Here is a 27,624-nt window from a genome sequence, read left to right on the forward strand (position 1 = left end):
CTGTTTCACCTGTGTCCAATTATCCCATCACCTTGTTAAGCTCCCTTTGTTTGCTACATGTATATACGCCCTGTGTTCACCCTCATTCCTCGTCCGTTCTCGTCTGTGTAAGGTTGTGTTCGTTCTACGTGTTATCATTAAAGCCTGTATTTTTCAACTCTCCTTCGTTTCGCCTGGTGTTTGCTACCAACTGTAACAGATGTACTGTTACTCCATCCTCGACAGTTAAAGACCTGGGTGTTATATTAGAGAGCAATGTCCTTCAAAAATCATATTTCATATGTTATAAAAACAGCCTTCTTCCACCTCAAACATTGCTAAGATATGGAATATGTTATCTGTTTCTGATACAGAAAAATTAGTTCATGCATTCATGACGTCTCAACTAGATTACTGTAATGCATTATTAGCTGGTTGTCCTGCTTCCTCAATAAACAAGCTACAATTAGTCTAAAATGCAGCTGCTAGAGTTCTTAACAGGTCAAGAAAATATGTTCATATAACACCAGTTTTTATCATCTCTACACTGGTTACCTATTAAGTTCCTTATCAGTTATACTGACCTATAAGGCTCTAAATGACTTGGCTCCGTGTACTTAACCGATCTTCTATTGCCCTACAATCCTTCATGCTCTTTAAGATCACAAAACTCTGGGCTTCTGGTTGTACCTAGGATATCTAAGTCCACTAAAGGAGGGAGAGCGTTTTCACATTTGGCTCCGAAACTCTGGAATTGCCTTCCTGATAATGTTCGGGGCTCAGACTCGCTCACCCAGTTTAAATCTAGATTAAAGATGCATCTCTTTAGCCAAGCATTCACATAATGCATCTCATATCAGATCAATTGCACATGACTATCTTTGCTTAATGTTATGAACAGCAGCTACGCTAATTATTCTCCATTTGCTTTTCTGTTTTACCTGACTAGAGAGTACATGAGCTTCAGTTTGGATCCAGCCTCTTAAGAAGACCTCAGATGACCAACACCTATGAAGAGACGGAGCCAACTCCTGCGAGGACTCAGATGACACAATATCTGGATCAGCATGCACATACCCAAATTTCTATATATCCTAATTATTGTTAATATGTAATTCATTATTTCCAGGAGCTCATTGCTTCTACCTTCAATTAATCTGCTAACAGTGATTGTAAATTAATTTGCCTAAATTATTACATTATTAGCTAAGTGCATTCTCTAAATTGTAATGTTGACATGCATTCTCTGTAAAGCTGCTTTGAACGATATGTATCGTGAAAAGCGCTTTACAAATAAATTGAATTGAAATGTGACTGAAAACTGAGAGTATGCTGCATTTACAGAAATCATTTCACAAGTTAACAAGTTAGATCAACAATAAAATTAAGCCAATAATAAATAATAATAAAAAGTTCACAGTTCTCTGATGACACTTAATGGTCACAAATATTTTTAAATCTTTTTTTAGTAAATGTTTTATTTTGGTTGTTTTTATTTTTAAAATATTAATTGATTATATTTATTATTTATGATTTAATTACTTTATTACTTTTCATTAAACTCACATACCACTGCAGTTCCAGTCTGGGAAACCCTGACATAATGTAATATTTAATGCACTTCATGTTGATGATGACAAAGAATGGAATATATATATTCTTTCTCTTTTTATTTTTTTTAAGATTATCCTATTTCAATCAATGTGATAAATGAGTCAGGTCAAAAGTAATCTAAAAAGTAATGAAAAAGTATTCGGAATACAATACCTAAAATAAGTAATCTAGATCACATTACTAACTACAATTTTTTTTTTTACAATTAATGGAGTTAAATGGTTAACTGAGGTTCGGGAGTGGGGCCACGCCTCAACCAATCACCTGACTTCCCAAAACCTTCTTATATCGGGCCGCCCCCTACCTTGTCTCGTTCTCTCCCTATTCATCCCTAACTTATTACCTTCCCTTTTCCCTTCCTCTTCATCCTCTCCCTATTCATCCCTAACTTTCTTTAATAAATAATTCTCCAACATTTATGGTTGTGGCGTGGTCCTTGCTCGTGAACTAACTGTATTTGATATATGCCCTGGGTGTGTGCGAGGAGGTTGGCAATGGTTAGGGTGGAGCACTTGTCACTCTTTAAATTATAGTCTGCCCTTCTTCCCAGCCCCTTTGCTTGATGCCAGCACACCTGTGATCACATCTCCAGCCTCTTAATAAAAAAAAAATAGTCTGATAAAATGTCTGCTGAGTTTGAACTTTGTCCAGGAAGAAAAATCGGGGGCTCCAACCCCTGTTTTATCATCGCTGAGATTGGACAGAACCATCAAGGAGACATAGAAATCGCCAAAAAAATGATCCGAATGGCCAAGGTAAAGTACTGCTTTATCAGATGTGAAGACTGATACCGTGATGATGCCGGTTCTTTTCATGTTTCAAACCACGGGGGAGGGGGGAGCAGTGAGATATATAGATGTCAATGTTAGCACGACCAGGGGAACCCCAAAACCAGTTTGCATATAAAAAATTACAATTTAAAAGACTAATTTAAGTGAAGTTAAACTATTTTTTATATATATCAATGATTTTACATGTATTTTCTAGTTAGAGATGGCCTTGAAACAGGATACAGAAACAGGGCTGTTCACACAGAATGTGTTTTTCCATTTCACTGAGCTACTTTCCATTGTTTTTCAATGTAAACATGCGCAAGGCTGAAGTCTTTAACTGCTTTGCTCGAGTCATTTGCAGCGTTCTAAAAAACGTGATGATCATCTTTCAGAACACGTCTCTAGACCTTGGAATTTTTCCCTCTGTTCGACTAACATTTGTCTCATATTTTTAACCACAAGAACGTGTTCTGTGTGAACCGGCCTAAATTTAGCATCCTGTCTATCCCACCTGTTTAGTAACCACTTAAAAAAAAAGGAAGACCCAGGTGAAAAAAAGTACATTTCAATAATGTACTTAAAGTGCTCTATTTTCAGGCACTAATTTTGAACTTAATATACTAAAAATTCTTCTTTAGTACTTCTTAAGATAATCTTACGAACATCTAAGTGTACTCAACTGTGCTATTTTGAGACATCATGAAATATGAACTAAAATGTGCTTTTAATATACTATCTTTGTATTTAAAAAATATATGTAGTTACCACTTGTAGTACACTATGGGTTCAAATATACTATAAGTGGTATCTAAATACATTTTTTAAATACAGAGATAATATATTAAAAGCACATTTTAGTTCATATTTCATGGTGTCTCAAAATAGCACAGTTGAGTACACTTAGATGTTCGTAAGATTATCTTAAGAAGTACTAAAGAAGAATTTTTAGTATATTAAGTACAAAATTAGTGCACGAAAATAGAGCACTTTAAGTACAGTATAGAAATGTACTTTTTTTTCACCTAAGGAACTTTCACAAATCTTAAGTCAATAATTAAAGAGGAAGTTTCTTTAAAACAGCTCCTGAGCTATAACTCACAGATTATATCACATCAAATTAACTTTTAGATTTCTTATATGGTGAAACTCATTTTTCATTAAAAAAATGCTGTTTGTTGTCAACCTAAATCCACTTCTTCTTCCCACATTTATCTCCATTCAGGACTGTGGAGCCTGACTGTGCCAAGTTTCAAAAGAGCGAGATCGAACACAGATTCACCAAGCAGGCTCTGGAGCGTCCCTATACGTCCCCTCACGCCTGGGGCCCGACCTACGGGGCACATAAGCACCATCTGGAGTTCAGTCACCAGCAGTACAGAGAGCTGCAACAGTACGCCAGTGAAGTTGGCATCTTCTTTACTGCATCAGGGATGGACGAGGTGAACAAATGAAAGAGGGTCCCAATGTTTATTATATATAGCAAGAGAATATATGCATGTTAACATGCAAATATCCCTTAGAGACCAAGTTTGATATGCATCTCATAACTTTTCCTCTCCCTACCTCAATCAGATGGCTGTAGAATTTCTTCATGAAATCAATGTGCCGTTTTTCAAAGTTGCCTCAGCTGACACCAACAATATCCCTTACCTGGAGAAAACCGCCAAAAAAGGTAAAACCCATTTCAAATAACCAGAAGCTGTTACAACAAATTTAAGGAGAGTTGTTGCTGTAAACTTGTTCTCCTTTGACTGAGATCTGTCATCTTCACTCCCAAGGTCACATTGTTCCTCTATTTATATAACATTTCAGACACTATCCACAGAGACTCACAAATGAGAACTGAATCTGAGTAGCTTCTCTTGTGCATTTGAAATCAGTTATTCTGGAGCACCTGGGCAATTACATATTGACAGTGCTGATTGGCCAGAGAGCAGAGCGAATGAAACCTAGAAATCCTGGTGTGGATTTTCTGGAATTTCACGTTGGGCTGGATTTAAGTCTGCAGAGAAATCGACATGTGTGAACATATCTTAATGTGTTAATGACTGAAACAATTACTTTATGTTCTCCCAGAAGCAGCCATATCTTGAAGCTGAAGTTTTGGCTATTTTTATAGGTCGTCCCATGGTGATTTCTGGTGGAATGCAGTCTATGGAGACCATGCGCTGTGTTTATCAAACCGTCAAGAAAGCACAATCCCAATTTCACGTTCCTGCAGTGCACCAGCGCTTATCCACTGCCACTAGAGCACGTCAACCTCAGCCTGATCCCTGTAAGACATAAATAGCTTTAATCTCATCTTCATAATGTTCATAAATTACTGAAGAAATGTTTTTTTTTTAGTAGAAGCAGAGTAGTTTGAAGTCTTTCTTTCCCTTTTCCTACGCAGGAGTTCCAGAAGGAGTTTCCGGACATTCCCATAGGCTACTCTGGACATGAGACGGGCATCCATGTGTCTGTGGCTGCTGTGGCACTTGGGGCAAAGGTCCTGGAGCGTCATGTGACCCTGGATAAGAGCTGGAAAGGCAGTGACCATTCAGCATCACTGGAGCCGGCGGAGCTGGCGGAGCTGGTGAAAGCCATCAGGACGGTTGAGATGGCAATGGGCTCGCCAATCAAACAGATGCTGCCCTGTGAGGCTTCCTGTCACAGCAAGGTCAGATATAACGGTCGTTCTGGCAGACTTTGAAATCAAAAAATGATCAAAAGTCATTAAATTATTGTTTATGTTCTTTCTTTTAGTTGGGGAAGTCAGTGGTGGCCCGGAAACCATTGCAGAAGGGTCAGACATTAACTCTCGACATGCTGACAGTAAAAGTGGCCGAACCGCACGGCATGAGACCAGAGAACATCTTCAAACTGGTTGGCAAGAAAATCACTGTGGACCTGGAGAAAGATGCCACCATTACTGATGCCATAATACAAGACTGATGATCAGACACTCCAAAATATAGGGCAATGAAGGGGTCATATACTTTTATAAAATCAAAAATATAATGTCTTGAATTAATTTTGCATATGCCTAATGTCTTGATATCAATGTTGTAACTCGCAGACTATAATTTTCTTTTAAATTGTGGTGAATGAACACTTTGTCCATTAAAATATCTTTCTCTCAATTAATTTCAAATCAACTCTGGGTCTTTGTTCATATTGGTCTCTCTATTAGACCAAGCTGTGTTCCCCAACAGCAAGATGTTTTGGCTTAGAATCAATTCAAACCACAGAGAACAATGAAATGTGGAATTATTATTTAATGTGTAAATGCAAGTTTATTGTGTATTACAGCAATGGCAACACTTCACTAAGACACAAATGTTACTTTAGATTGTTTTAAACACAATAAATATTGTCAAAGTTTGATTGAGTGTGTGGTTATTTGGAACAGACAGCACCAAAGTTCTCGTATGTAGAAAGTATGCTGGTTTTTGCAAAATGGCTCGGTCTACTACCTTCATGAAGTTGGCAAGCTCATAAAATGAAATAGGGTAGGGTTGGGGAAAATGCCCCCCTAAAGGCCTGTGTAATTTTTTAACACATTAAATTTAAATGTGTACAGATGTGAACTCATAGTTTTAGTGACAATGACATAAATGAAAAAATGTCCACAGTTTTCATGTTATTAGATTTATAACAAAAATTACATTTTGTATAAAATGTATAAAATTGGCTTTATACATGTTATATAAAATGTATAAAGCAAATTGCTTTATACATTGGCAGAGGCGGGCATGGCAGAAACAGGCCTGGGCCTTAGAGCATGGCAGAGACGGGCCTGGGCATTGGGCATGGGCAGACTTTGCAGGCAGCTCAGGTGACCACGGCGGTGCAGGCAGTTCAGGGTGCCAGGGCGGCGCAGCCTCTCTGGCCATAGCAAGGTACCTGGTCACTGATTTGCTACCAGTTACAATACCTACCCTATGTCTATTGTGATAACACCAAACGCTTTAAGAATGGAGCACACAGAAATACACATTCAAGTGGAGAATTCAATTTATTTACGTGAATATCAGTCTAACAACTGCTGACTAACTCTGAGGTCATTCACTCCACAGATTACCTAAAACCATTCAAGTCAAATAATAATAATAATAATGATAATAGTAAAATATATACAGTAAGATTGCCTTTTTATTATTAAAATATTAAAAAGAAACAGTATAATGTACAATGTTAACTTTCACAGTCTGTGAAAAAACAATGATATAAAATAATACACTTTTCTGAAGCTTTGTGAATTTTCATATAGTCAGTAATTTTTCCATCTTCCTTTTTGTTCATTTGCATGAGAGCTGTGCATATGATGGTTTTATCAACTAAAGTTCACTTGATTTTGATCTAATTACAAGCCACGTCTGAAACCCTGTGTGTGCCCTGATGAGATATCTTAAAAGAATGCTGAACAGAAAGCAATGAGAGGGTAAACCGAGGACAATTTTCTAGTTTGTCCTGTTTAAAAATAGAATGAAGACACTAAAGACAAATGAGTTGTTTTAGGCAAATATAACAACCTCAAAAATGTGTAGACCAATTTACAGTATGTGGGCATCAATAACCAAGAAGATGCTGAAGTACACAAGTTAGTCAATACAAATGTAACATTTTATTATTTTTATATAATCACACTAGTATTAAAAACCCAGGTAGAGCAGCAGGTTGATGTAATCATCACATGTACAAATCAACTAGCAATGTATTTAATGACAGTCCACAATAAATTAGCTTTGGGAAATTCAGTTGAAAAAGCATATTTATACAGTACAGTACAGTACAATCATCAACGCACAGGAGTGTTTGGAAGCACATGGAAGTGTTTGAATTTGAAAGCAGTGTGTACCTATAAGTGCTCGGTGAAGAGCGTCATTGACTATTTACAATGTTTTTGAAGCGTTGATCATTGAAGCCAATCACAGACATATCTGTTGAGCGTTTACATATCTGTCTAGGACAGCTCAGTTGTTTCGCAGACACGCACATTCTATTGTCAGTTTGTGGTCAACAAAATATTTACAATAGTTGCTAACATCACTGAACATTTTATCCAAGAGGGTATGTTAACTGAATGAATTAAAAACCAGCTCGACCAAATCAAGCTGTGATAGCTGATACATGGTAGCTGGTTAGACCACATTGTATGCTGGTAACTGGATTTTGTCCCATTTTTTTTGTTAAAACTGTTATTAGATAGGGTTTGATGCATTTTTTGTTGCTGGTCACTGATTTAATTTAATATATAACAGCTGCCAGTTACAACACCTACCCTCTGTCTATTCTGATAACACCAAACCTACGCTTTAACAATGGAGCACACAGAAATACACATTCAAGTGGAGAATTCAATTTATTTATGTGAATATCAGTCTAACAACTGCTGACTAACTCTACAAGTGCACTAAGTATACCAGTTGTTTACTATATTAATACTTAGAGTATATTTTTTTAGTTCATGAAAGTATACTTTGAAGAATACTCTCAGTAAAAAACTAGTTTAGTAGTTTTATACTGCAAATTGTCAGTTTACTATTTATACATTCCTCAGTTTATTTATGCGAATATCAGTCTAATATCTGCCAAGTAATTGTGAACTCTGAGGCCACTGATTACCTAAAATAAATAATAATAATAATAATAAAATATGTACAATAAGATTGCTTTTATACTACTAAAATATTAAAAACAAACAGTTTTCTGTAGCTTTGTGAATTTTCATATAGTCAGTAATTTTTGTAAAGGTCCAGAGCAGGGACACTTTGGCACTATTTAACAAAACAAATTCAAGATATCAAAATAAATAAATAATAAAAAGTAAAATAAGTAAAAGTTACATAGTTGTACATCAGTGTATTATTGGTCTACTTTTAATTAATTTATAATAATAAAAACTAATCAATAATACTTTCAAATAATTCGTGATTTATCTCACACAAATAAACAAAAACAGCTTTTGTGCTTTTAATGAAGATATGTTAGAATAATATTCACATTTGAGTTTTCCTCTTGAATGTCTGTGTGTCTGTGTGCTCCATTCTTAAAGCAAGGGGTTTGGTTTATCAGAACCAATATGAAATATGTAAAAATAGGGCACAATATATTGTATAAAAATGAAGGAATTTTCTCTATTGTGTTTTGTGTTTGTATGTGTGTGTGTGTGTGTGTACGTGTGTGTGTGGCTTGTGGTGTGTTACCTGTATTTTGAATTGCACATTGTGTTGTGTTTTAGGGTTAAAAGACATGTCCTTAGGATAATGGAAAATTTCCAGTAGCTGTTATATCCAGTGGGCATATTTGTAATATATGTGCGATTTGGGGAGAGGTGATTTGTGTGGTTTTAGAATAATAATATCGCCCCTCCTGCCTATTATGACCAAATAATTTATTTACACACATTTGATAGCCCCATTCATTTGAAGCCAATATGTTTATTACACAGTTATGTTAAACAATCATATACAAACCAGAAAATACACATTCCATCCAAATAAATGTATTAGTCTATGTGGAAATTGATTTTTTCATCAACGTTATTTCTAAGCCTTAAGTGGCGCAAAATAAAGTGTATCACAGATTGCATCAGGTCATCTGTAATGAATCTGCTTGTTTTACACTCTTTGACCACCAGGTGGTATTGTGAGCAAATGAAGCCTGAGAACCCTTTTGTGAACCACTTGGCTGAAAAGCTTCAATGCTTCATCTCGCCATCACTAATTGTACTCCTGACCAAAAGTGTATATTTGTTTTTAATAGGTTATATTCACCAACAATTCTTACTTTGCGCGTAAATACTTTGTTTTGAATTCGGAAGCCGTAGGCAGAATGTGCCATTTTCTTTAAACTTGAATTTTGCTTATGTTTATGTTAAACAGGGAGCAAGGTAAGAATTTGTTGTTTTATTTGTTTTCTTTTGGGTTATTTAATGCTTCCCTTGTCAAGTTTTATGTTGGCCTGGCCCTCTCCTAAAGATTTGCTTCCTTTGTTTCTTTCTTTCTATTTGTTGAGGTTATTTTTGAATTGTTATTAAATAAATTAAGTAATTTTTGCTTAATTTGGTGTTTGTGGATTTTCTGGATCAGGGGATTTAAGTGACCATCAGTCATTTTTATTTCATTTATAATTTTTAATTTATTAACAATAATTCTTACATCCTCCTACCCTAGACAAACTGGGAGGTTCGTAACACTACATTTTCCATTATTTTTTGTACAGTGTTATACAAAATGTCTTGACAGAAAAGAAAATAACCATAACATCTTTTAACAGAACATATAACATTTTCCTTAAATCTGTTGTTACTTAGATTTATATGATGAACACAATTGTTCAAAATGATGAGATTTATAATTAAACATTTGTATGTTATTTGAGCATGCATCTATTAGGGGACTTTGTAAACATAAATGATGATGTGTAACAAAAATATCTTAAAGATTCCGCTAAGAAAAATAGTCATTAATAATACATTATTAGAATGAACACGGCAGCAATTACAAAATTAGTTTATATATAGTATTATTAATTAACTAAACCATTAAAATCGATTATTAGTAGACCTATGATTATACAACAATTCAAGTTACTTCATGTCTTAATTTTTTAAGTTCTCATTCCACTCCTTGAGTCACTTACTACAGGTTTATTGTTCTTCCTCGATATGTTTTATTTGATTATAACTTGATATGCTACTCTTCAGCTTCTATACATCTATCAAAAGTTTTATGTCCACTGTCTGTGAGTGTTTTAAAACAGAAGAAACATTGTAACGTACGTCTCTGATATAACCTAAAGGAGTCAGAGATCGCGGAGTGATACGAGAGACTTAAAAGTAGTACTCGGCTCATGATGATTATCTGACAGATAAGGACTTTCTATTTGTTATAGAGGAAGCCCCGTAAAACGCCTCTGATCGTTAGACATATGCTTTTAAATCTATCAGACTAATAATATAACGAATAAATTGAAATTATTCTCATAAAGGTGTGTCCAATCCGCTTCCTCTTCTCTGTTCCCTCACTGCGGCGATGGAGAGCAACAGGTGCTCACAGGTGGGTTCGTGTTGTTCGTCCTCTGGACACCCTCACCGGGCGGCTCTGATTCTGGCCCGGGGTGGCAGTAAAGGAATCCCTTTGAAGAACATCAAGAATCTGGCCGGTGTTCCTCTCATCGGATGGGTCCTGAGAGCTGCCTTTGGATTCAGGAGTCGCTGACAGGCAACTACGCTTTATATTTTCTTCAATTGTTTAATATGACTTTAATATGTTTTTTGTTGTTCAATATATGTGTATGAAACAAACTGAAACGTTTGTGGTGGATATAAGTTTGTGGTCGTATTTAAAGCTCAAAATTAGGCTACAGTTACCATATAGGCTGTTTTTAGCAAGGACAGAATTTGATCCTGAATTTATTCTTTTTAATATGGAATCTTGTTTCCTCCACGGAATAAACAATATAAAACGCTAATCTCAAAATTCTAACTACTTCCAGCAATTACGAGTTTATTTCTCACAATTCTTACATTTTTAATTGTAGCCTATTTCAGCGAAAAGAGAAAAAATCAAAAAAAAAAAAATACAAAAATAAGTCGGGGGAAAAAAGCAAATTTTTTCAATGTCGCAAACTAGGATGCATTTTTATGTTTTTTATTCCGCGGCGAGCTTCCATCCTTCTAGCTAAGATTAAAATAGCCTTTTAGTCTTAATTCTTGTCTTTAATGACTGGTGTTATGTGTGGCAGCGTGTGGGTTTCCACGGATCACGATGAAATTGAGCGGGTCGCAAAAGTCTGGGGCGCGAAAGTTCATCGCCGCAGTCCTGAAGTTTCCAAAGATTCTTCCAGCTCTCTGGAGACTATCCAGGAGTTCATCCGACTGAGACCCGGTGAGACAGACCTTCATCATTTATGCCTCGCAAACAAAACAAACAAACAAAAAAAAAGATCTGACTTGCTAACATATAGATGAGATTTTGTATTTCAGTTAAAAATACTATAGTAAAATATAGTAAATATAAGCTACTGTATATATTAGAGTATTTACAACACTTTATTAATGAATGCTACAGCATTAACTATAGTGAACTGATCAACTGTAATAAATAGTATAGGCTACTTTAGTTTTTACTGCAATAAACTGTAGTGTATATTGTAGTATAATATGCCCTATAGTTGTTGAAAACTTAGTACAGTATTGGGTAATGTAATTTGTTTATATTACTATTTGTTATATTACCACAACAACTATAGAATTAGCACAACAAATTAATTAAAGTACTTTACTATAGTATGGTTCAAAAACTCTATATTTACAATAAATTACTATAGTATTTTTTTCATGTGATGTATGTGTAGGATATATATCCTATATGTGTGTGTATATATATATATATATATATATATATATATATGAATTGACATGGAAACTATATATTTTTTATAATTTGAACAGAAAAAGAATATTACAGTGCTTAAAAACCTGCTAACTTTTATAGTATATTTAACAATGAAATTCATGTACATTCCTTTGAATGTAGTTTTATATGTAAATATATGTAACGTTAAATATTTTAGGAAGCAAAAATTATTAATTATAACAGAAAATTATATTTAACATATTGTAGAAATGTTGAGATGTTTTATTAGTAAGCAGTATGAATTTGTGTAAATTAAAGAGGGAGAACTGGAATATAGAGCAATTACAAACAATTAAAAGAAGTCAAATATTTAAGCCTTTATTAAAAACCATTTAAGACCCAGAAAGGCCTGCAGCTTTATTGTGTTTATCATTTATTTTCTCTGTGTTTCAGAGGTGGACATCGTCTGTCATATTCAGGCTACGTCTCCATGCCTGCACCCTCATCACATCAGAGAAGCCCTGCAGATGATCACCGAACAGGGTTGTGACTACGTGTTTTCAGTGGTGCGCAGACACCAGTTTCGGTGGGAGGAGGTGAACGAGAAAGGTACAAACATCTCACAAACCCCATAAAGAAAACAACTGCAGATTTTTGCTTTGTATAAATTTGTCATCTAAGGACTTTTCAATTGATGTTTATGACACTCACTTAAAATCATATTGTAAAAAACAAAAGTAGGTCACATTAATATGCTTTGATCTCATATCTTGGATCTGTGGCACCTAACCCTGTGGCTATGATAATAGCAGGAACTACATCCAAACGTTTTTCACTGTAATTAGGGAGTAAGAATCCGACTCCTCTGAACATCGATGTGGCGCACAGACCTCGACGCCAAGACTGGTGTGGGGAACTCTATGAAAATGGCTCTTTCTATTTTTATACGAGAAAAGCCCTGGAAAACGGCCTTGAACAGGTGAGTCATTATCAAACTATGGTGACAAACCTGTTCCTTCACTTCTCAGTCATGGAAATTAGAATAATTTAATATAATCAAATTTAAATTATTTCTTTGTGTGTGAAACAAACTAAAATAAAGTACAAAAGTCAAATGTCAAGATGTTCACAAATACTTCCCATCAGCTTTAATGGGACAAAAACATTTTGTAAATTGAGAAATCAACATGACCCATGAGAGCTCATGACCTCAAATGCTCTGCTTCAGATATTTTGATCTGTTCTGTTTGTTTTAGTTGGACAAGATCGCTTACTATGAGATGCTGCCTGAGCACAGCGTTGATATCGACGTGGACATCGACTGGCCTGTCGCTGAGCAGAGGGTTCTGAGGTGGGATATTTCAACAAACTCTGTGGCTGCTGGACAAAACACAATAATGAAGAAATAAATGCAGCTCTTTTCTGCAGGTTTGGCTACTTCGGCCAAGAGGAGAAAGCGGCGATCAGGCTGTTTCTGTGTAATGTGTCTGGCTGTTTGACGAATTGTCAGATTTACACATCGGTTTCGGGAGAGGACCTTGTGGCCATCAATGCTCGAGACGTGGCAGGCATACAGATGCTGCAGAGAGAAGATATAGAGGTGCAGTCATGTAGGCTGGCACAAATAATGGGGCATAGTACCTATACACTGTAATAAAAAATAAATTAAAAAAATGCTAATTTTAACGGTAACATTTAAAGGCACAATATGTAAGATTTTTGGATTAAAATATCCAGAAACCACTAGAACAGTGTTAAACATTTTGTTGACTTGTGTAGTTACATTATCTCAGATGTTTCCAAGAATGTTTAAAGGGTTAGTTCACCCAAAAATGAAAATGCTGTCATTAATTACTCACCCTCACGTCGTTCCACACCTTCGTTCATCTTCGGAACACAAATTAAGATATTTTGGATGAAATCCGATGGCTCAGTGAGGCCTTCATTGCCAGCAAGTCAATTTACACTTTCAATGTCCAGAAAGGTACTAAAGACGCATTTAAAACAGTTCATGTGACTACAGTGGTTCAACCATAATGTTATGAAGCGTCAAGAATACTTTTTGTGCGCCAAAAAACCCAAAATAACACTTTAATCAACAATATCTAGTGATGGGCGATTTCACAACACTGCTTCATGAATTTGGGGTCACTTCTACTTGCGGACATGAAAAACAACCCTCGTTAACAGTGTTAAAGTAGCTCAATTCTGCTGGAAAATCACCGGCTGTGAGGTGAAGACAACATCTCCCACGATTCAGCACTCAATCTCGGCGTCATCAAGCTACGCCTTTGTTTTAAATAATGACCTCTAGTGGTGAAAATTTACATATTGTGCCTTTAAGTCCCATAAAGTAAAGTTCTGGTAACTACAGCTGCAGTTAATTTCACTTTTTTCTATTGTGTAGGAACACGTATGAACACACATTCACAATCCATTTTATTCATTCATACACTATTAAAAGCATGCAACATTAAGATCAGAAGAACATGTATTAAGAAAGTAAACGGGGTCATTTTGATTTCCATGTTTCATAATTTTCATTAGGTGATCCTCATATCCAGCGTGAATGAGCCACTGTCCAGGGGTCTCCTGGAGAAAGTGGCCCAGCAGGCCAGATGTGGCCTCAGGATTGGAGAGCAGCAGAAAGGGCTTGAGGTGGAGCGGCTGATGAGAGAGAAAAATCTGCGGTGGGACGAGGTGGCCTTCATGGGTAAGTGTGTCATGTTGATATGAGAGATGCAAAGGTCCAAACGAATGGTATAAATAAACCTGGAACCACATGCAAAATAATCAAAGGTTTATTGAGCAGTCTGAGATGTTTTCCCTCACAGGTTCAGAAGCTGAAGATGTAGATGTCCTGTCTCAGGTGGGGCTGAATGGCGTCCCATGTGACGCACCTGTGGCTGATCTCATTGCAGCTAAATACATCTGCCAGAGACCCGGTGGCCACGGAGCCATTCGGGAGTTTGCCGAGTACATTCTGACGCTGGAGAAAAAGAGCACGTCACAGGTGCACCAGAATCGCATTGACAGGGCTCATTTTTAGAACGTTTCTGTTTTAAACAGTCAGTTTGTTGAACTTTATCTTTATTGTCCTTAGAGGCAATTCTTTTTGTAGACAGCAGTACACATTCATGTCCATACAGCAACACAATACACATTGGATAACACACATTTATAATAATGTTATAATCATTTAAAAACATAATAGCAGCAGGTATGTGTCCCTGTGATAACATGACATCAGATCTAATTTGAATAAAACACCTGTGCGTGTCTGTTATCAAAAAACACAGCTGCGTTCCAGTTTATCTCTTCAATTGATCTCTCTCTCTCTGTATATTTACAATTTATTAATATGCAATACTCATTTACTTGTTGCACACCATTTTATGGTTTGTTTAATCTTCTTCTGTATGAAAGGGAGATGTCTTCATATCAGTGTCATCAAGGACAGTGTTGTGCATCAGGAGTTTTCCATGAACTATATGTGTTTCATATTTGCCAGTCAGAGGACATCAGGAAGGACACAGCTCAAATTAATCTGTAATGTTTAAGGTGTGATTCAGTTTATGTATGTGTGCATGTGTATTCTACTTTATTAAGATTTGTTTTAAAGAAACTGACATTTTCCTACCTTCTTCAAATAAATGGTGTTTTTCACCAAAACTTTCTGTTTTTTTTATAATATAAATGTTATTTTATGTATATTTTTGTTATTTTCAACAAGCTACTATTTCAGGGATATTAAAGACTTCTGTATGTTATAGATATTAAACTGGGCCATAACTTTAACCCATTTGTGCTCAAATTTTTCTGAATGGTTTCATGCAGTCCTGTTAATAGTGTCCTATGTGAACATGTTCTGCATTTATTTTCCCCAGGTTTTTTTTTTTTTTTTTTTTTTCTTAAAAAACGTGTTTGAATGTGCGGCAGCTATAGTTGCCGGTGGGCAAATACACTCAAAAAAATGAATCTTGCCAGTAATTGAAATGAAGCAAACTATTTAACAGGGGCGGTTTCTTCATTAGGGCAATGGACCCGGGTGTGTCTCATACGTCCTGAAAAGTGAAGCCGCGGGCTCTTTGATCGCCCCCTGGAGGCTGGATGCAGTACAGGTCATAAATCCCGCCCTCTCAATGCAGTCGAATGAGACTTCAGTGAAAACTTAAAAATAAATTCTGCTTCAAATAAAACTTTCTGAAAGATGGTTTTGGTCATTTAAGGTAGTTGTTATCACGCTGATATATATTCAATTGTTCGTTTTTGTGATGATTTAGAATTTAGCTAGCAATTTGATGCTATAAAAACGGGGCGTGTCGTCGTGATTCGAAGTTGATTGACAGCTTGTCTGAGGACTGTCGGAGCTTCGAGGGGATATTGAAGATGTATTAACTAACTGTTAATTTTCGATTTCTTTGTTATTTAACACCAACAAAATGAGTTGTTCAGCAGTAGGCTAATCTGTACTAACTGACCTACAGGATCTGACGGATCACTGAACTTTTTTTCTGTAACATCAAATGTGAGCTTTATAAGCTAATTAATAAATGTTATTAGTTAAGATAACACACCTAATGTTAACCATGTCGGGAAAAAGCAGGTGATCGTTATCTGACAGTTACTTATTATTTTTATGGGTATAAAATAATAATTAGCAGGACAAAACTAATGATAGCTTACTCTAATTACAGCAATCGATCTCCTGTAACGTTAGTTGAACTTGATTTAAAATGGCAGGACCGTTTCTGACGATTTAGAGTTGTTTCTAGTGGCATATTATATTGATTTTATCTACTGAATTTGCTGTTTCAAAAATATTATTGCTCTAGAAACAGAATAGCCTATTATTTTATAGGTAGACTTTTAAATTGTGTATAATTTTTATAGTCTATTTAAAATACATGAATGATGACGCAGTCGTCTGGGCGGAAGTTTGATATCGTGACTCCGCCTCCGGCTCCACGACGATTCCTTCTGCGCATGCCCAGGCTCCAAACTTTTTTTTTTTTTTGACGTATTGCGTAACGTGTCAGCGCCCATTCATCAGCCCATTTTGGCTTCAGTTCATTACAATGGAAGGAAGCGGCGTCGCGTCGTCCATCTTCGCTAAGCCCCGCCCTCCTTAGTTACTGTTGCTACGCCTGTCAAGCTTTTGAGCCTGGCAAGTCATTTAGTGTGTAGCCTATGCACCGGTGTCAGACATTTTCAAGGAGATAATTAGTCGTTTTTGGCGAACAGGTGAAATATCTGAGAGAGCAAGACAAAAGGGACTGCAGTATGCATTCGAGGGATATATCCACGACATAATATGCAACCGATTAGAAAATAATTTGATCAAAATTGAAGCTAAAGCTCCCAGCGCGAGCAGCAGCCGCCTCATACGCTGACAATTCAAATGGGAAACACACAGTTTATTGAGGAAAAGCTTCCCATACGGTAAAAAAATATATTTTATCTGGCCAAAATATATTTTAAATATATGGTAAATATATGTTACAAACAGTGAAGTTCAATGAAATATATTTTTGAAACTGAAAATATATTTTGTTTCAACCTTCATATACTTAAAATATATTTAAACATGTATTTCAGGGGCAGGAAAAATATATTTATATATAAAAATATATTTCAGGGCGCAAGAAAATACATTTCCAATCTTACAGTCGACAATGCAAATGTGCATGGAAGAAAGCCTTGCGAACAAAACTATCCATTATGTTTGAAGAATTTTAAACACTTACAGAAAAACATGAATTTCCACATATTTTCCACATTGACACTTTGTTCACATATCTTCCCAAAAAATACAGATCTGTGTAATAGTGATCATGGCACCTCACAAATGTGTGTTTTAGTCTATTACTTATTAATTAATTCATTTATTTATTTATTTAATTGTAATTTATTGTCAGTGTAATATAGCGTTTAGATCTGCGTCAAATACAAATAAATAGATTAATAAAATCGCTAGATGTACGATGTTAACTGTGACGTAATTTGAATGGGAAACCACTAGCAGCGCTCACGGACTTTTGGAGTACTGCGCATGCGCGTCATTTTGAACTGTAACGGTCGTCAGTCAACCGGGAGTTCTCGGAGTAAAAGGTAAGAGCTAACGTTATAACTTTATTTTTAGTCGTCATTTTTCACATATGTAATGTTCATTGCTACTTTGAATGTATAATGTTTTGTCAAGGTTTTTTTTTTAACTTTATTTGTCAAATTAATGCCCCGTTTGTTTATTTGCTCACATGAGACGCATTTGATATTTTCAGATTTCCGTTTTAAAGTTAGTTGTTTTTAATTTGGACACTAGTGAAAACTAACGTTACACACAAAAAATGTTTAATATTTTTTTTTTTAAATTTCAGCTGTAGAGTGTTTGGGAGACAGTGCTGCCTGCTGTTGTCGATCTATGATGCTCCTGTCACTGATAGTGGAGCCTGTAATGTAAGTTTTTTTTTTTGTTGTTGTTGCTAAATTTAATGTTTTACTAAACTTGTTAATTAGGCACACGTTATTTGCTCGTTATTAAAGTTCAGGCATATGCTGGTTTGGCATTAATGGCATTTCGTACGCTCAATTTTTCTACTATTATTATTATCATTATTAATATAGCCTTACTATAATATAATTTTTATTCACTTTCTGCTGAATGACAAGCTGTTTTCGATTATCCAGTTGAGCCAGTGATTCAGTAAGTTGCTTGTAACAGAAGATGCTTATTTGTCACGACTTACAGGTTTACATGTGTCATTCATTACTGTAAAAAAATATACTTTTTATTTTCAGTAGCAGAAGCAGAGACGGTTTGTGCAACAGCAACAAGGTGAGAATGATAAGACACTTTAAGAAGTAGATTTTTTTTTTTTTAAATTAAGCACTGTTAAGCAAATTATATTATTATTATTGGTGTAATTTATGAATTGATATGTTCTCTGCACTTGTGTCAATATCTGTTTCTGTCTGGAACAGGTGCGGGTCAAAACCCATCTGTCAAGACGCTTGTCCACTTGCTGTCCGCCCCACCAGCCCAACGATTGTGCTGGAGAACCACAAGTCACAGGTACAGGATAATGTTCATAGTCAAGTCATCTTCATTTCTGTGGCACTTTATACAAAACAGCTTCACAGTAATAAACATGAAATAGTCAACATTACCCTAGTTGAAGTGAAACACTAGGTGTGTGTTAGAAAAATACTAATATTTTAAAGTCTGTACATCCAAATGATTCCTCAAGCTTTAAAACACATCACAAATTACAACATCTTGACTTTGAGCCCATATTGGACAGTTGGCAAATCTGTAATGTAACAAATTTAACATAATAGTATTTTCCAAAAACACACCTATTGTTTCACTTCAGAAGAAGTTGATTAATCAACTGAGGTCATGTGGATTAACGTCATGTTCACTTTGGTTTTTGACCTTCTTGCATGAACACACAGAGATGGATTATTTTTCTAAATATCTCTGTTTGTATTCCACAGAAAAAGAGAATGTCATAATCAACTGGAACAGCATGAGGGTAAGTATCCCTTTGTTAGGTTAGCTTAACTGAGTGACTTTGTGATATTCCACTATCCCTTCATTTGTAAAAGTGAAAATGCAATGCAGAAGTGTAAAGAAAGGCTAATTCGACCTCTCCTCAATCATCAGTTTCTTTACTGTACTGTCTAAAAATAGTCCCATTAAATATCTTTAAAATCCAGTATACCTGTAATTGTTTTAGTTCCAATGTAAACAAAAATATCAGGAAATCCAAAACTAGTTAGAGGACAAAGTGCATGCTCTCTGTACCTGTACTGATGTTCAGTTATTGTGTTTTGTCTTTTGTATGAGTACAGTGGTAGAGACAGAGAAGAAGTGCCCTTGATGAGGAAACCATGGCAGCCATATATATGGTAAGTTAATACTTAGTGAAAGGAACATTTACTAGAAACATTAAGTTAAAAAAATAACTGATTTTTGTCTCACAGTCAAGAAGAGATTTCCAAATGTGTCCAAAGAGGCTTTGAGGATTTGACGTGGGGAAACTGAGACTTCTTGAAAGCAAAAAAGTTATATTTGTTTGAATATTGTAATTTTTTGAACATTGTAAAGTATGTTCTTTGCTGATTATTATTCAAATGTTCATGTGTTATAGACAACAAATAAAAGTTTTTCAAATGTGACATGTGAATGTATTTTCTTGGGTTGAAATATATGTAGGGCAAAATATATTTTTAAATGCTTTTGTAAAATATATTTTTAAAAAATATACAAAAAATGGCCAAAAAATACATTTTAGGAAAATATATTTATATAAATATATTTGAAAATATATTTTTTAAAAATATACAAAAAATGGCCAAAAAATATATTTTTAGAAAATATATTTATATGTGAAAATATATTTATAGCGAATATATTTTTTGGCCAATTTTTGTATATTTTGAAATATATTTAAAAATATATTTGAAAATATATTTTTTTACCGTATGGGTTTGTTCATCCACAGCAGGTTAAGTGAAATTTGTGAAAATAACCTAATAATTATAAATCAAACAGCTTATCCATAAGTCTTGTGGAATAAACACAAGACGTTAGCCTGACCACTTTGCAATGACAACATTCTCCCGCTTATTTAGCACGCCAGGCTAACGTTACTCTGTCTTGCCTTTAATCATATTATTTCACGTTAAAATACGTTATATGCATTATGAACAAAGAACCGTCATTATTTCCAAGCAACGATGTGCTGAGTTAGCTAGCTAGCTAACCTACCCGGACTGCATATGCATACATCAATATTACATCATTGTCGTTATGATAAATAACACATAATTAATGTACTTGCATTATTGTTAAGGGTAGGTTTAGGGCTGGGGAAAGTGCAGATGTTAATAAAGCCATAAACCACGTTAATATCACGCTGGAAGCACAATCTGATAGGTAACTTTAACATTTTTCAGATTTTGCTAACGTTACCCACTTTCAATGGGAGGTAGTAAAATCTGACAGGGTAGCACAAATTGTCAGAACACCGGCACTTCTCCCCTTGGGTTTTAGGTTTCGAGAAGGGAAAAAAATTCCACCACCCCGTCTAAACTGTTAGGATACCGGGTATCAGATTAACACAATCCATAAGCACAACGCTTCGGCATGTTACCTCGCTCGAAAGTTTGACAGAGCTCCTGCGCCTATACTAGTTTAGTGTATTTAACTTCTGCTTTAATTTTTTTTTTTTTTTAATTTTAGAATATAGCCTAGGCCTAATGTGATTTGACCCCTTTTTTGCGCATAATATAGCATTTAGAACAAAGTTACATTCATGTTTGTTTTTATAGCCTTCAATATGAACATTGTTTCAAGGACAATATCGGGCAGGATGTGAAATAACATTTTTTTTTTTTTAATTAAATACAGATTTTTTTTTAGATCCCAGCCCTATGGCATGCTTAAAATACTGAATTTTCCCTGTTTTAGATAAGCAGTAATGATACATTATTATATCACTTGTTAAATGGTTATTCAACAATTAGCCTATTCATTCCTGCATTTCCAAAAAAAAATTTTTTTTGCGCCCCCCCAAAATTTTTTTTGCACCAGCCGCCACTGCTATTTAAATAAAGTATATTTAAAAAAGTATAAAATAATAATTATTATTCCGAATTATGCTTTCTCAACATGAACGTAATGGATCCGAAACCAACCTGATCAAATTACATAAACTATGCCTAATTCGTTGCAGTAAAGCGCGAATGCAGATGTTTAAAAAAAAAAAAAAAACCTGAAGGCGGCAAGTCGACTTGGGCGCGACAACGGTGACTCAACGGTTGGAAGGTTAATGAAGAACGGATGAGGAGATTATACAAGGTAAGATATTTTCTTCATGTATAATTGATGTAGACTTAAACATAAGCTATTTTTTTTTTTTTATTATTTGATCGATCTTGATTTACCCTTGCTGCCAACCGCACTTTTGGCGAATGAGCTAACGTTAGATATTTTCGGCCTTCCCTGATACATATTTTAAAATGTACTATCGTTTGAGAAATGTTAAGTAACATTACGGGTTTTTTTGCATTTAAGCATATTATGTGTGATTTTTTTTTAAAAAAACAGTCCCAGATAGCATGATCAAAATAACGTTGAATCAATGTTAATGTGTCAATGGTAATGACATTGAATCAATGTCACTTTTGCACCCTCAATTAATGTTGAATCAATGTTACATTTCAACAAAAAAATCAATGGTAATGGCATTGAATTAGGGTTACAATGTTATGTTGGTTCAACATCATGCTTCCACTCTCAGAAGCAAGGGCGGCGCCAGCCGATTTTGCCAGGGCTTCAGCCCCGAATGTTTTGAGTCAAGCCCCGAATCTTTCAGGTTTGAGGTTTCTTAACAGTGCTGTCAAAATATCATTTTTCTAAACATATCTCTCTATTAAAATATGTTAAACAGTTCAATACCGCTTTTCTACAGTACTATCCAAACATACAGCGTTACCGGTAGCGCTTTCTCTCTCTTCTCTCCAACAGCGCGTTCACGCACACCGCAGTTGAACACAGACACGCCTCCTGTCAGTCACTCAGAGCAGCGGCAGGCCTCGAGAATCTCTTTCGGTCTGGTTGAAGGGTTTTTGTTATGATATAACAGCTGATAATACAACTTTGGCACATTTGTCAGCTAAACATTCATTCAGTGTTTTCCATTAATGACCCGGTGCCACCATTTCATAATGAACCGAAAATTTAAAACATGTAAATGGTCTCTAACGTTGTATTTTGCCAACGAACTAAAATCGAAACCGTGATATGGCTTTGTGCCTTTATAAAACAGCAAAATACAGTGATTAAGTATATATACAGTTTGTCTGCGCTGCAAGTGCGCACATTTGCTCACGCGATCAGCTGGTGATCCGGTGATCAAAATAAAAGCTCAAGGATTTAGGCCTATCCTAGAAATTAGTACAAAAGTCTTATAATTTCTAATAAAAAGTGTCATTTATTTTTTTTTACAATATATGGATATTAGTCATATGAATAATTATATAGGCCTAAAACATTATTATATTATTATTTCATTGTAATAATTGTTCTATATCACAACTAAAAAGATGATACTACAGACTAAAAAGAACTAAACCCTCTTTCATGTCGAGGTACAACGCTGTTTCTTTGGTCAATTTGCACACTGTACATGGGTTGAAGCTCTTAATATTGAGCTTCCAAAGTGCCCCAGATTGATGCATTTAACCTTAAAATGTACTAAATTTTCTCCCCCCCTAGGGGAGGTATGCCTAACAAACTTTTACAAATTAAAGTGCCAAATCATGTACATTTTATGAACTTTACTCAAGAATACTATAAAAAAACTTCCATGTCAGTAAAGCTGTTAACAGAAAATTTAAATGTCATTGGAAAAATATAGATTTGAATGTCTTGCTCCGCCCCTGCTAATATGTACAAATAGCGTGATGCTGTAGGCTATAGGGGTGATGGTCTTATGGTATATAGAGCTACGCCCAGCCCAAATTATTTATGTTGAAAAGTATAATTATTAACTTTAGTTTTTCACGTCCGGGACTGCACCTCTTTTGTTTTAACGTGAAACTAGTTCAGTTGAAATAGAATTTTGCGAACGCGTGTTCGACACAGCAGTTTTAAAAAGTAGCCTAAAAAAATCCAAAAGTTATAGCCTAAGAAGGGAGGCTGATCGACATATTTTAATTCGCGGATCAAGGTCTGTTGTTCAACAAGATGAGCAGCTTTGGTAAGTGAAAGACACGGCGCGATCGGATACTTAGCCTACCAAACTCAAATAGTTTTAAACAAATCTAAATCCATATTTTGTACAATTAAACAATTAACCTGTTTATTTTTTATAACAATGAGTTACGAAAACTTTGAAATAGGCAATTGGATTGTTTTCTCTGTATTGGCTTGGCTACAAAATAAGGGACATTCTAAAACGCTTAAAGGCTTAACGTGGCTTAATGTACCAAGACAGTGATTTTAACAGACCAAACTTACTAAATATCATTATAATAAAGTATACTATATGCAAAAAATCAGATGAGCCCAAAATATGATCTTAACGCGTTTTATAACACGTTAAGCTTTTTTCTCCCATAGAAAACCGTTATAAGAAAAAGCTTAACGTGGCTTAATGTACCAAGACAGTGATTTTAACAGACCAAACTTACTAAATATCATTATAATAAAGTGTACTATGTGCAAAAAATCAGATGAGCCCAAAATATGATCTTAACGCGTTTTATATCACGTTAAGCTTTTTTCTCCCATAGAAAACCGTTATAAGAAAAAGCTTAACGTGGCTTAATGTACCAAGACAGTGATTTTAACAGACCAAACTTACTAAATATCATTATAATAAAGTATAGTATATGCAAAAAATCAGATGAGCCCAAAATATGATCTTAACGCGTTTTATAACACCTTAAGCTTTTTTCTCCCATAGGAAACCGTTATAAGAAAAAGCTTAACGTGGCTTAATGTACCAAGACAGTGATTTTAACAGACCAAACTTACTAAATATCATTATATTAAAGTATACTATATGCAAAAAATCAGATGAGCCCAAAATATGATCTTAACGCGTTTTATAACACGTTAAGCTTTTTTCTCCCATAGAAAACCGTTATAAGAAAAAGCTTAACGTGGCTTAATGTACCAAGACAGTGATTTTAACAGACCAAACTTACTAAATATCATAAATAAAGTTACTATATGCAAAAAATCAGTGAGCCCAAAATATGATCTTAACGCGTTTTATAACACAATTATTTATGATATTTAGTAAGTTTGGTCTGTTAAAATCACTGTCTTGGTACATTAAGCATAAGCTTTTGGGCTTAACGTGTTATCTGATTTTTTGCATATAGTATACTTTATTATAATGATATTTAGTAAGTTTGGTCTGTTAAAATCACTGTCTTGGTACATTAAGCCACGTTAAGCTTTTTCTTATAACGGTTTTCTATGGGAGAAAAAAAGCTTAACGTGTTATAAAACGCGTTAAGATCATATTTTGGACTCATCTGATTTTTTGCATATAGTATACTTTATTATAATGATATTTAGTAAGTTTGGTCTGTTAAAATCACTGTCTTAGTACATTAAGCCACGTTAAGCCTTTTTCACGTTAAGCGTTTTAGAATGTCCCCAAAATAACCGTTAGTCTAAGCCACAAATTGCCATATAGGTTAATTCCTTCTTTTATGTCCAGAGGCTCAGTTTGTGGATAAGAACGAGGCAGCGCTTATTCAAAGGGTTTCTTCAGTGATGCCAATAGCAGATGAGCTCAAAAATAAGGGCATGATACATGATGAAAAATATGCGGAGATCAAAGCAGAAGTAACCAACCAGGGCAAAATGAGAAAGCTGTTTGAAGCACTGCATTCTGGAGGAGACAGAGTGAAAAATGACTTTTATTATGCGCTGAAACATCATGAACCATTCCTCTTCAAAAGTCTGGGTAAGAGAATCTACAGTGGGTTTTGATGTGAGATTAAACTCAAACCTGTAGGTAGTTTAATATGACCTGTCCTGTGGTTGATGGTAACAGGTGGTGTGACAGCTGAAAACACATTTGAGGTGGACAGCAGTGAGCAGAACCTGCAGGAGAGCATGGAGCTATTGTGATCTGAACAGTGAGTGTCAATTAGATGTTGTATTAATATAGGCCTATATGTCAAACACTTATGCTCTGAAATCAAACAATAAAAACCTTTGTTAGGAATATTTTTGCTGCAATTTTTTTTTTATTATTATTATTTTACAGATTGCTGATATTCTGTCCTTGATGCTCATTAAACACTGTGCAAGACTTTACAGACCTAACATGGAAAAAAAAGAGAAGATGCAGCCACATGAACATGAAAAAATGTTAAAATGCAGTTAAAGGAACAGTTCACCCAAACAAAAATTCAAATTCTCATCTACTGTCCACATTGTCAATGAAAATTGACTCTTTTTCTTTCATGAAACACAAAAGTTTATCATATAAATGTGTAAACTTTGACTTTTTTTTTACATGGAAGAAAGTGGCATACAAGCTTTAATTTTTTAGGTATATATAAATTAAAGTTTTTATATTAATAAAAATGATTTTAAAAAAGAAATAAGGAATGATTTTACAAAGTGCTTGCAAAGTAAATTCATTTGAGATTAAACTTTGAAAATCATCCATTAATATATGTCAGTGATGATGTCACAATTTACTCACCTTTGTGTAATTTAGAGTTGCCTTTATACTGTTCATTTCTTTTCACAACACATGAAATAATTATTGTGCATCTGTTTTTACATTCCAGTTAAGGATTCTGTCCTCCTCAATAAACTGATAACTTTGTGAATTGGTTTAAACTGTTCTTTTTATTTCTTAATTGGCATGAAACATTCTTACCTGACAAATAAATTTGATTATTCTGGACTCTGATTTTATCTCTAGAAGGTTACAAGGTGTCTGATGTTACAGCAGATCGATGCCCAAGCTAAGAACATAAGGATTTGAATGAAGCAGGCTCTTCATCCTTTACATTTCTCCATGTCTTTCTCCTCATTTGTGTGATTGTGCACAGTTTTACTTATGAGCAAGGTTAACCTCAAGTTATGTCTGTATCTGTATGTGAATGGTTATAATCATTAATGTAGGCTACATTTATTTAATTTAAAAATACAGTAAAAACAGTAATATTGTGAAATATTATTACAATTTAAAATAACTGTTTTCTATTTGAATATATTTCACAAAGTAATTTATTCCTGTGATGGCAAAGCTGAATTTTCAGCATCATTACTCCAGTCTTCAGTGTCACATGATCCTTCAGAAATCATTCTAATATGCTGATCTGCTGCTCAAGAAACATTTAATGTGTACAATTGTACAAAATATTTGTGTACAATATTTTTTTTCAGGATTATTTGATGAATAGAAAGTTCAAAAGAACAGTGTTTATCTGAAATCTAATCTTTTGTAACATTATAAATGTCTTTACTGCCACTTATTCTTGCTGAATAAAAGTATTCATTTCTTTAATTTCTTTTCAAAAAAATAAAAATAAAAATTCTTACTGACCCCAAACTTTTGAACGGTAGTGTATAATGCTACAGAAGCTTTGTATTTCAGATAAATGCTGTTCTTTTGAACTTTCTATTCATCAAGGAATCCTGAAAAAAAAAAGTACACAACTGTTTTCAACATTGAAAATAATCATAAATGTTTATTGAGCAGCAAATCAGCATATTAGAATGATTTCTGAAGGATCATGTGACACTGAAGACTGGAGTAACGATGCTGAAAATTCAGCTTTGCATCACAGGAATAAATTACTTTGTCAAATATATTTAAATAGTACACAGTTATTTTAAATTGTAATAATATTTCACAATATTACTGTTTTTTACTGTATTTTTAATTAAATAAATGTAGCATTGGTGAGCAGACGAAACTTCTTTTAAAAACATTAAAAATCTTAGTGGTTCCAAACTTTTGGACTGTACTGTACATTGACGGATCTTCTTCTGTCTGTTCTCCGAAATGTAATAAAATGTATATTTCTGCAGGCGCGTGTAAACTGCTTAACTGTGTCAACGCAAAGAAGTTAATTTTCAAGAAGAACAGGTCGCCGGCGCCATGCACTGCGCAACCGCGCCGCGGGTGTCAATTTCTCTGAACAATGGTATCTTATTTGATGTATAAATTAAGATATATGTCCATAAAAACGGTAAAGAAATGCTACATACTGTTATCGTGGCGTAACAATCTGCTTGGTTGTAAAATGTCGGCTATTGGCTGTATTAATTGAAATCAAATGAAATCGATACCTGTGTGGAATTGTTCACAGACAGCATACGCAGTTCAACTAATAAAGATCTTCGTCGCTGGCAAACAATT

General features: G+C 34.8%; 1 protein-coding gene and 2 pseudogenes across 1 annotated transcript; all 3 read left to right on the top strand.

Moving 5' to 3' along the window:
* Positions 1 to 2,182: 2,182 nt before the first annotated feature.
* LOC125251733 lies at positions 2,183 to 5,732 on the top strand (annotated as a pseudogene).
* A 3,323-nt stretch (positions 5,733 to 9,055) lies between these two features.
* LOC125251602 lies at positions 9,056 to 15,508 on the top strand (annotated as a pseudogene).
* A 7,762-nt stretch (positions 15,509 to 23,270) lies between these two features.
* Positions 23,271 to 26,353, top strand: LOC125251569 (PYD and CARD domain containing). The gene is made up of 4 exons (XM_048164607.1): positions 23,271 to 23,478; positions 24,955 to 25,203; positions 25,294 to 25,378; positions 25,510 to 26,353. The coding sequence occupies exons 1-3, from the start codon at positions 23,466 to 23,468 to the stop codon at positions 25,368 to 25,370; spliced, it is 339 nt and encodes a 112-aa protein (XP_048020564.1). The 5' UTR covers positions 23,271 to 23,465; the 3' UTR covers positions 25,371 to 25,378; positions 25,510 to 26,353.
* The last annotated feature ends 1,271 nt before the right edge of the window (positions 26,354 to 27,624 follow it).

Source organism: Megalobrama amblycephala, linkage group LG17 (genome assembly GCF_018812025.1).
Source record: "Megalobrama amblycephala isolate DHTTF-2021 linkage group LG17, ASM1881202v1, whole genome shotgun sequence".
NCBI classification, from domain to species: Eukaryota; Metazoa; Chordata; class Actinopteri; order Cypriniformes; family Xenocyprididae; genus Megalobrama; species Megalobrama amblycephala.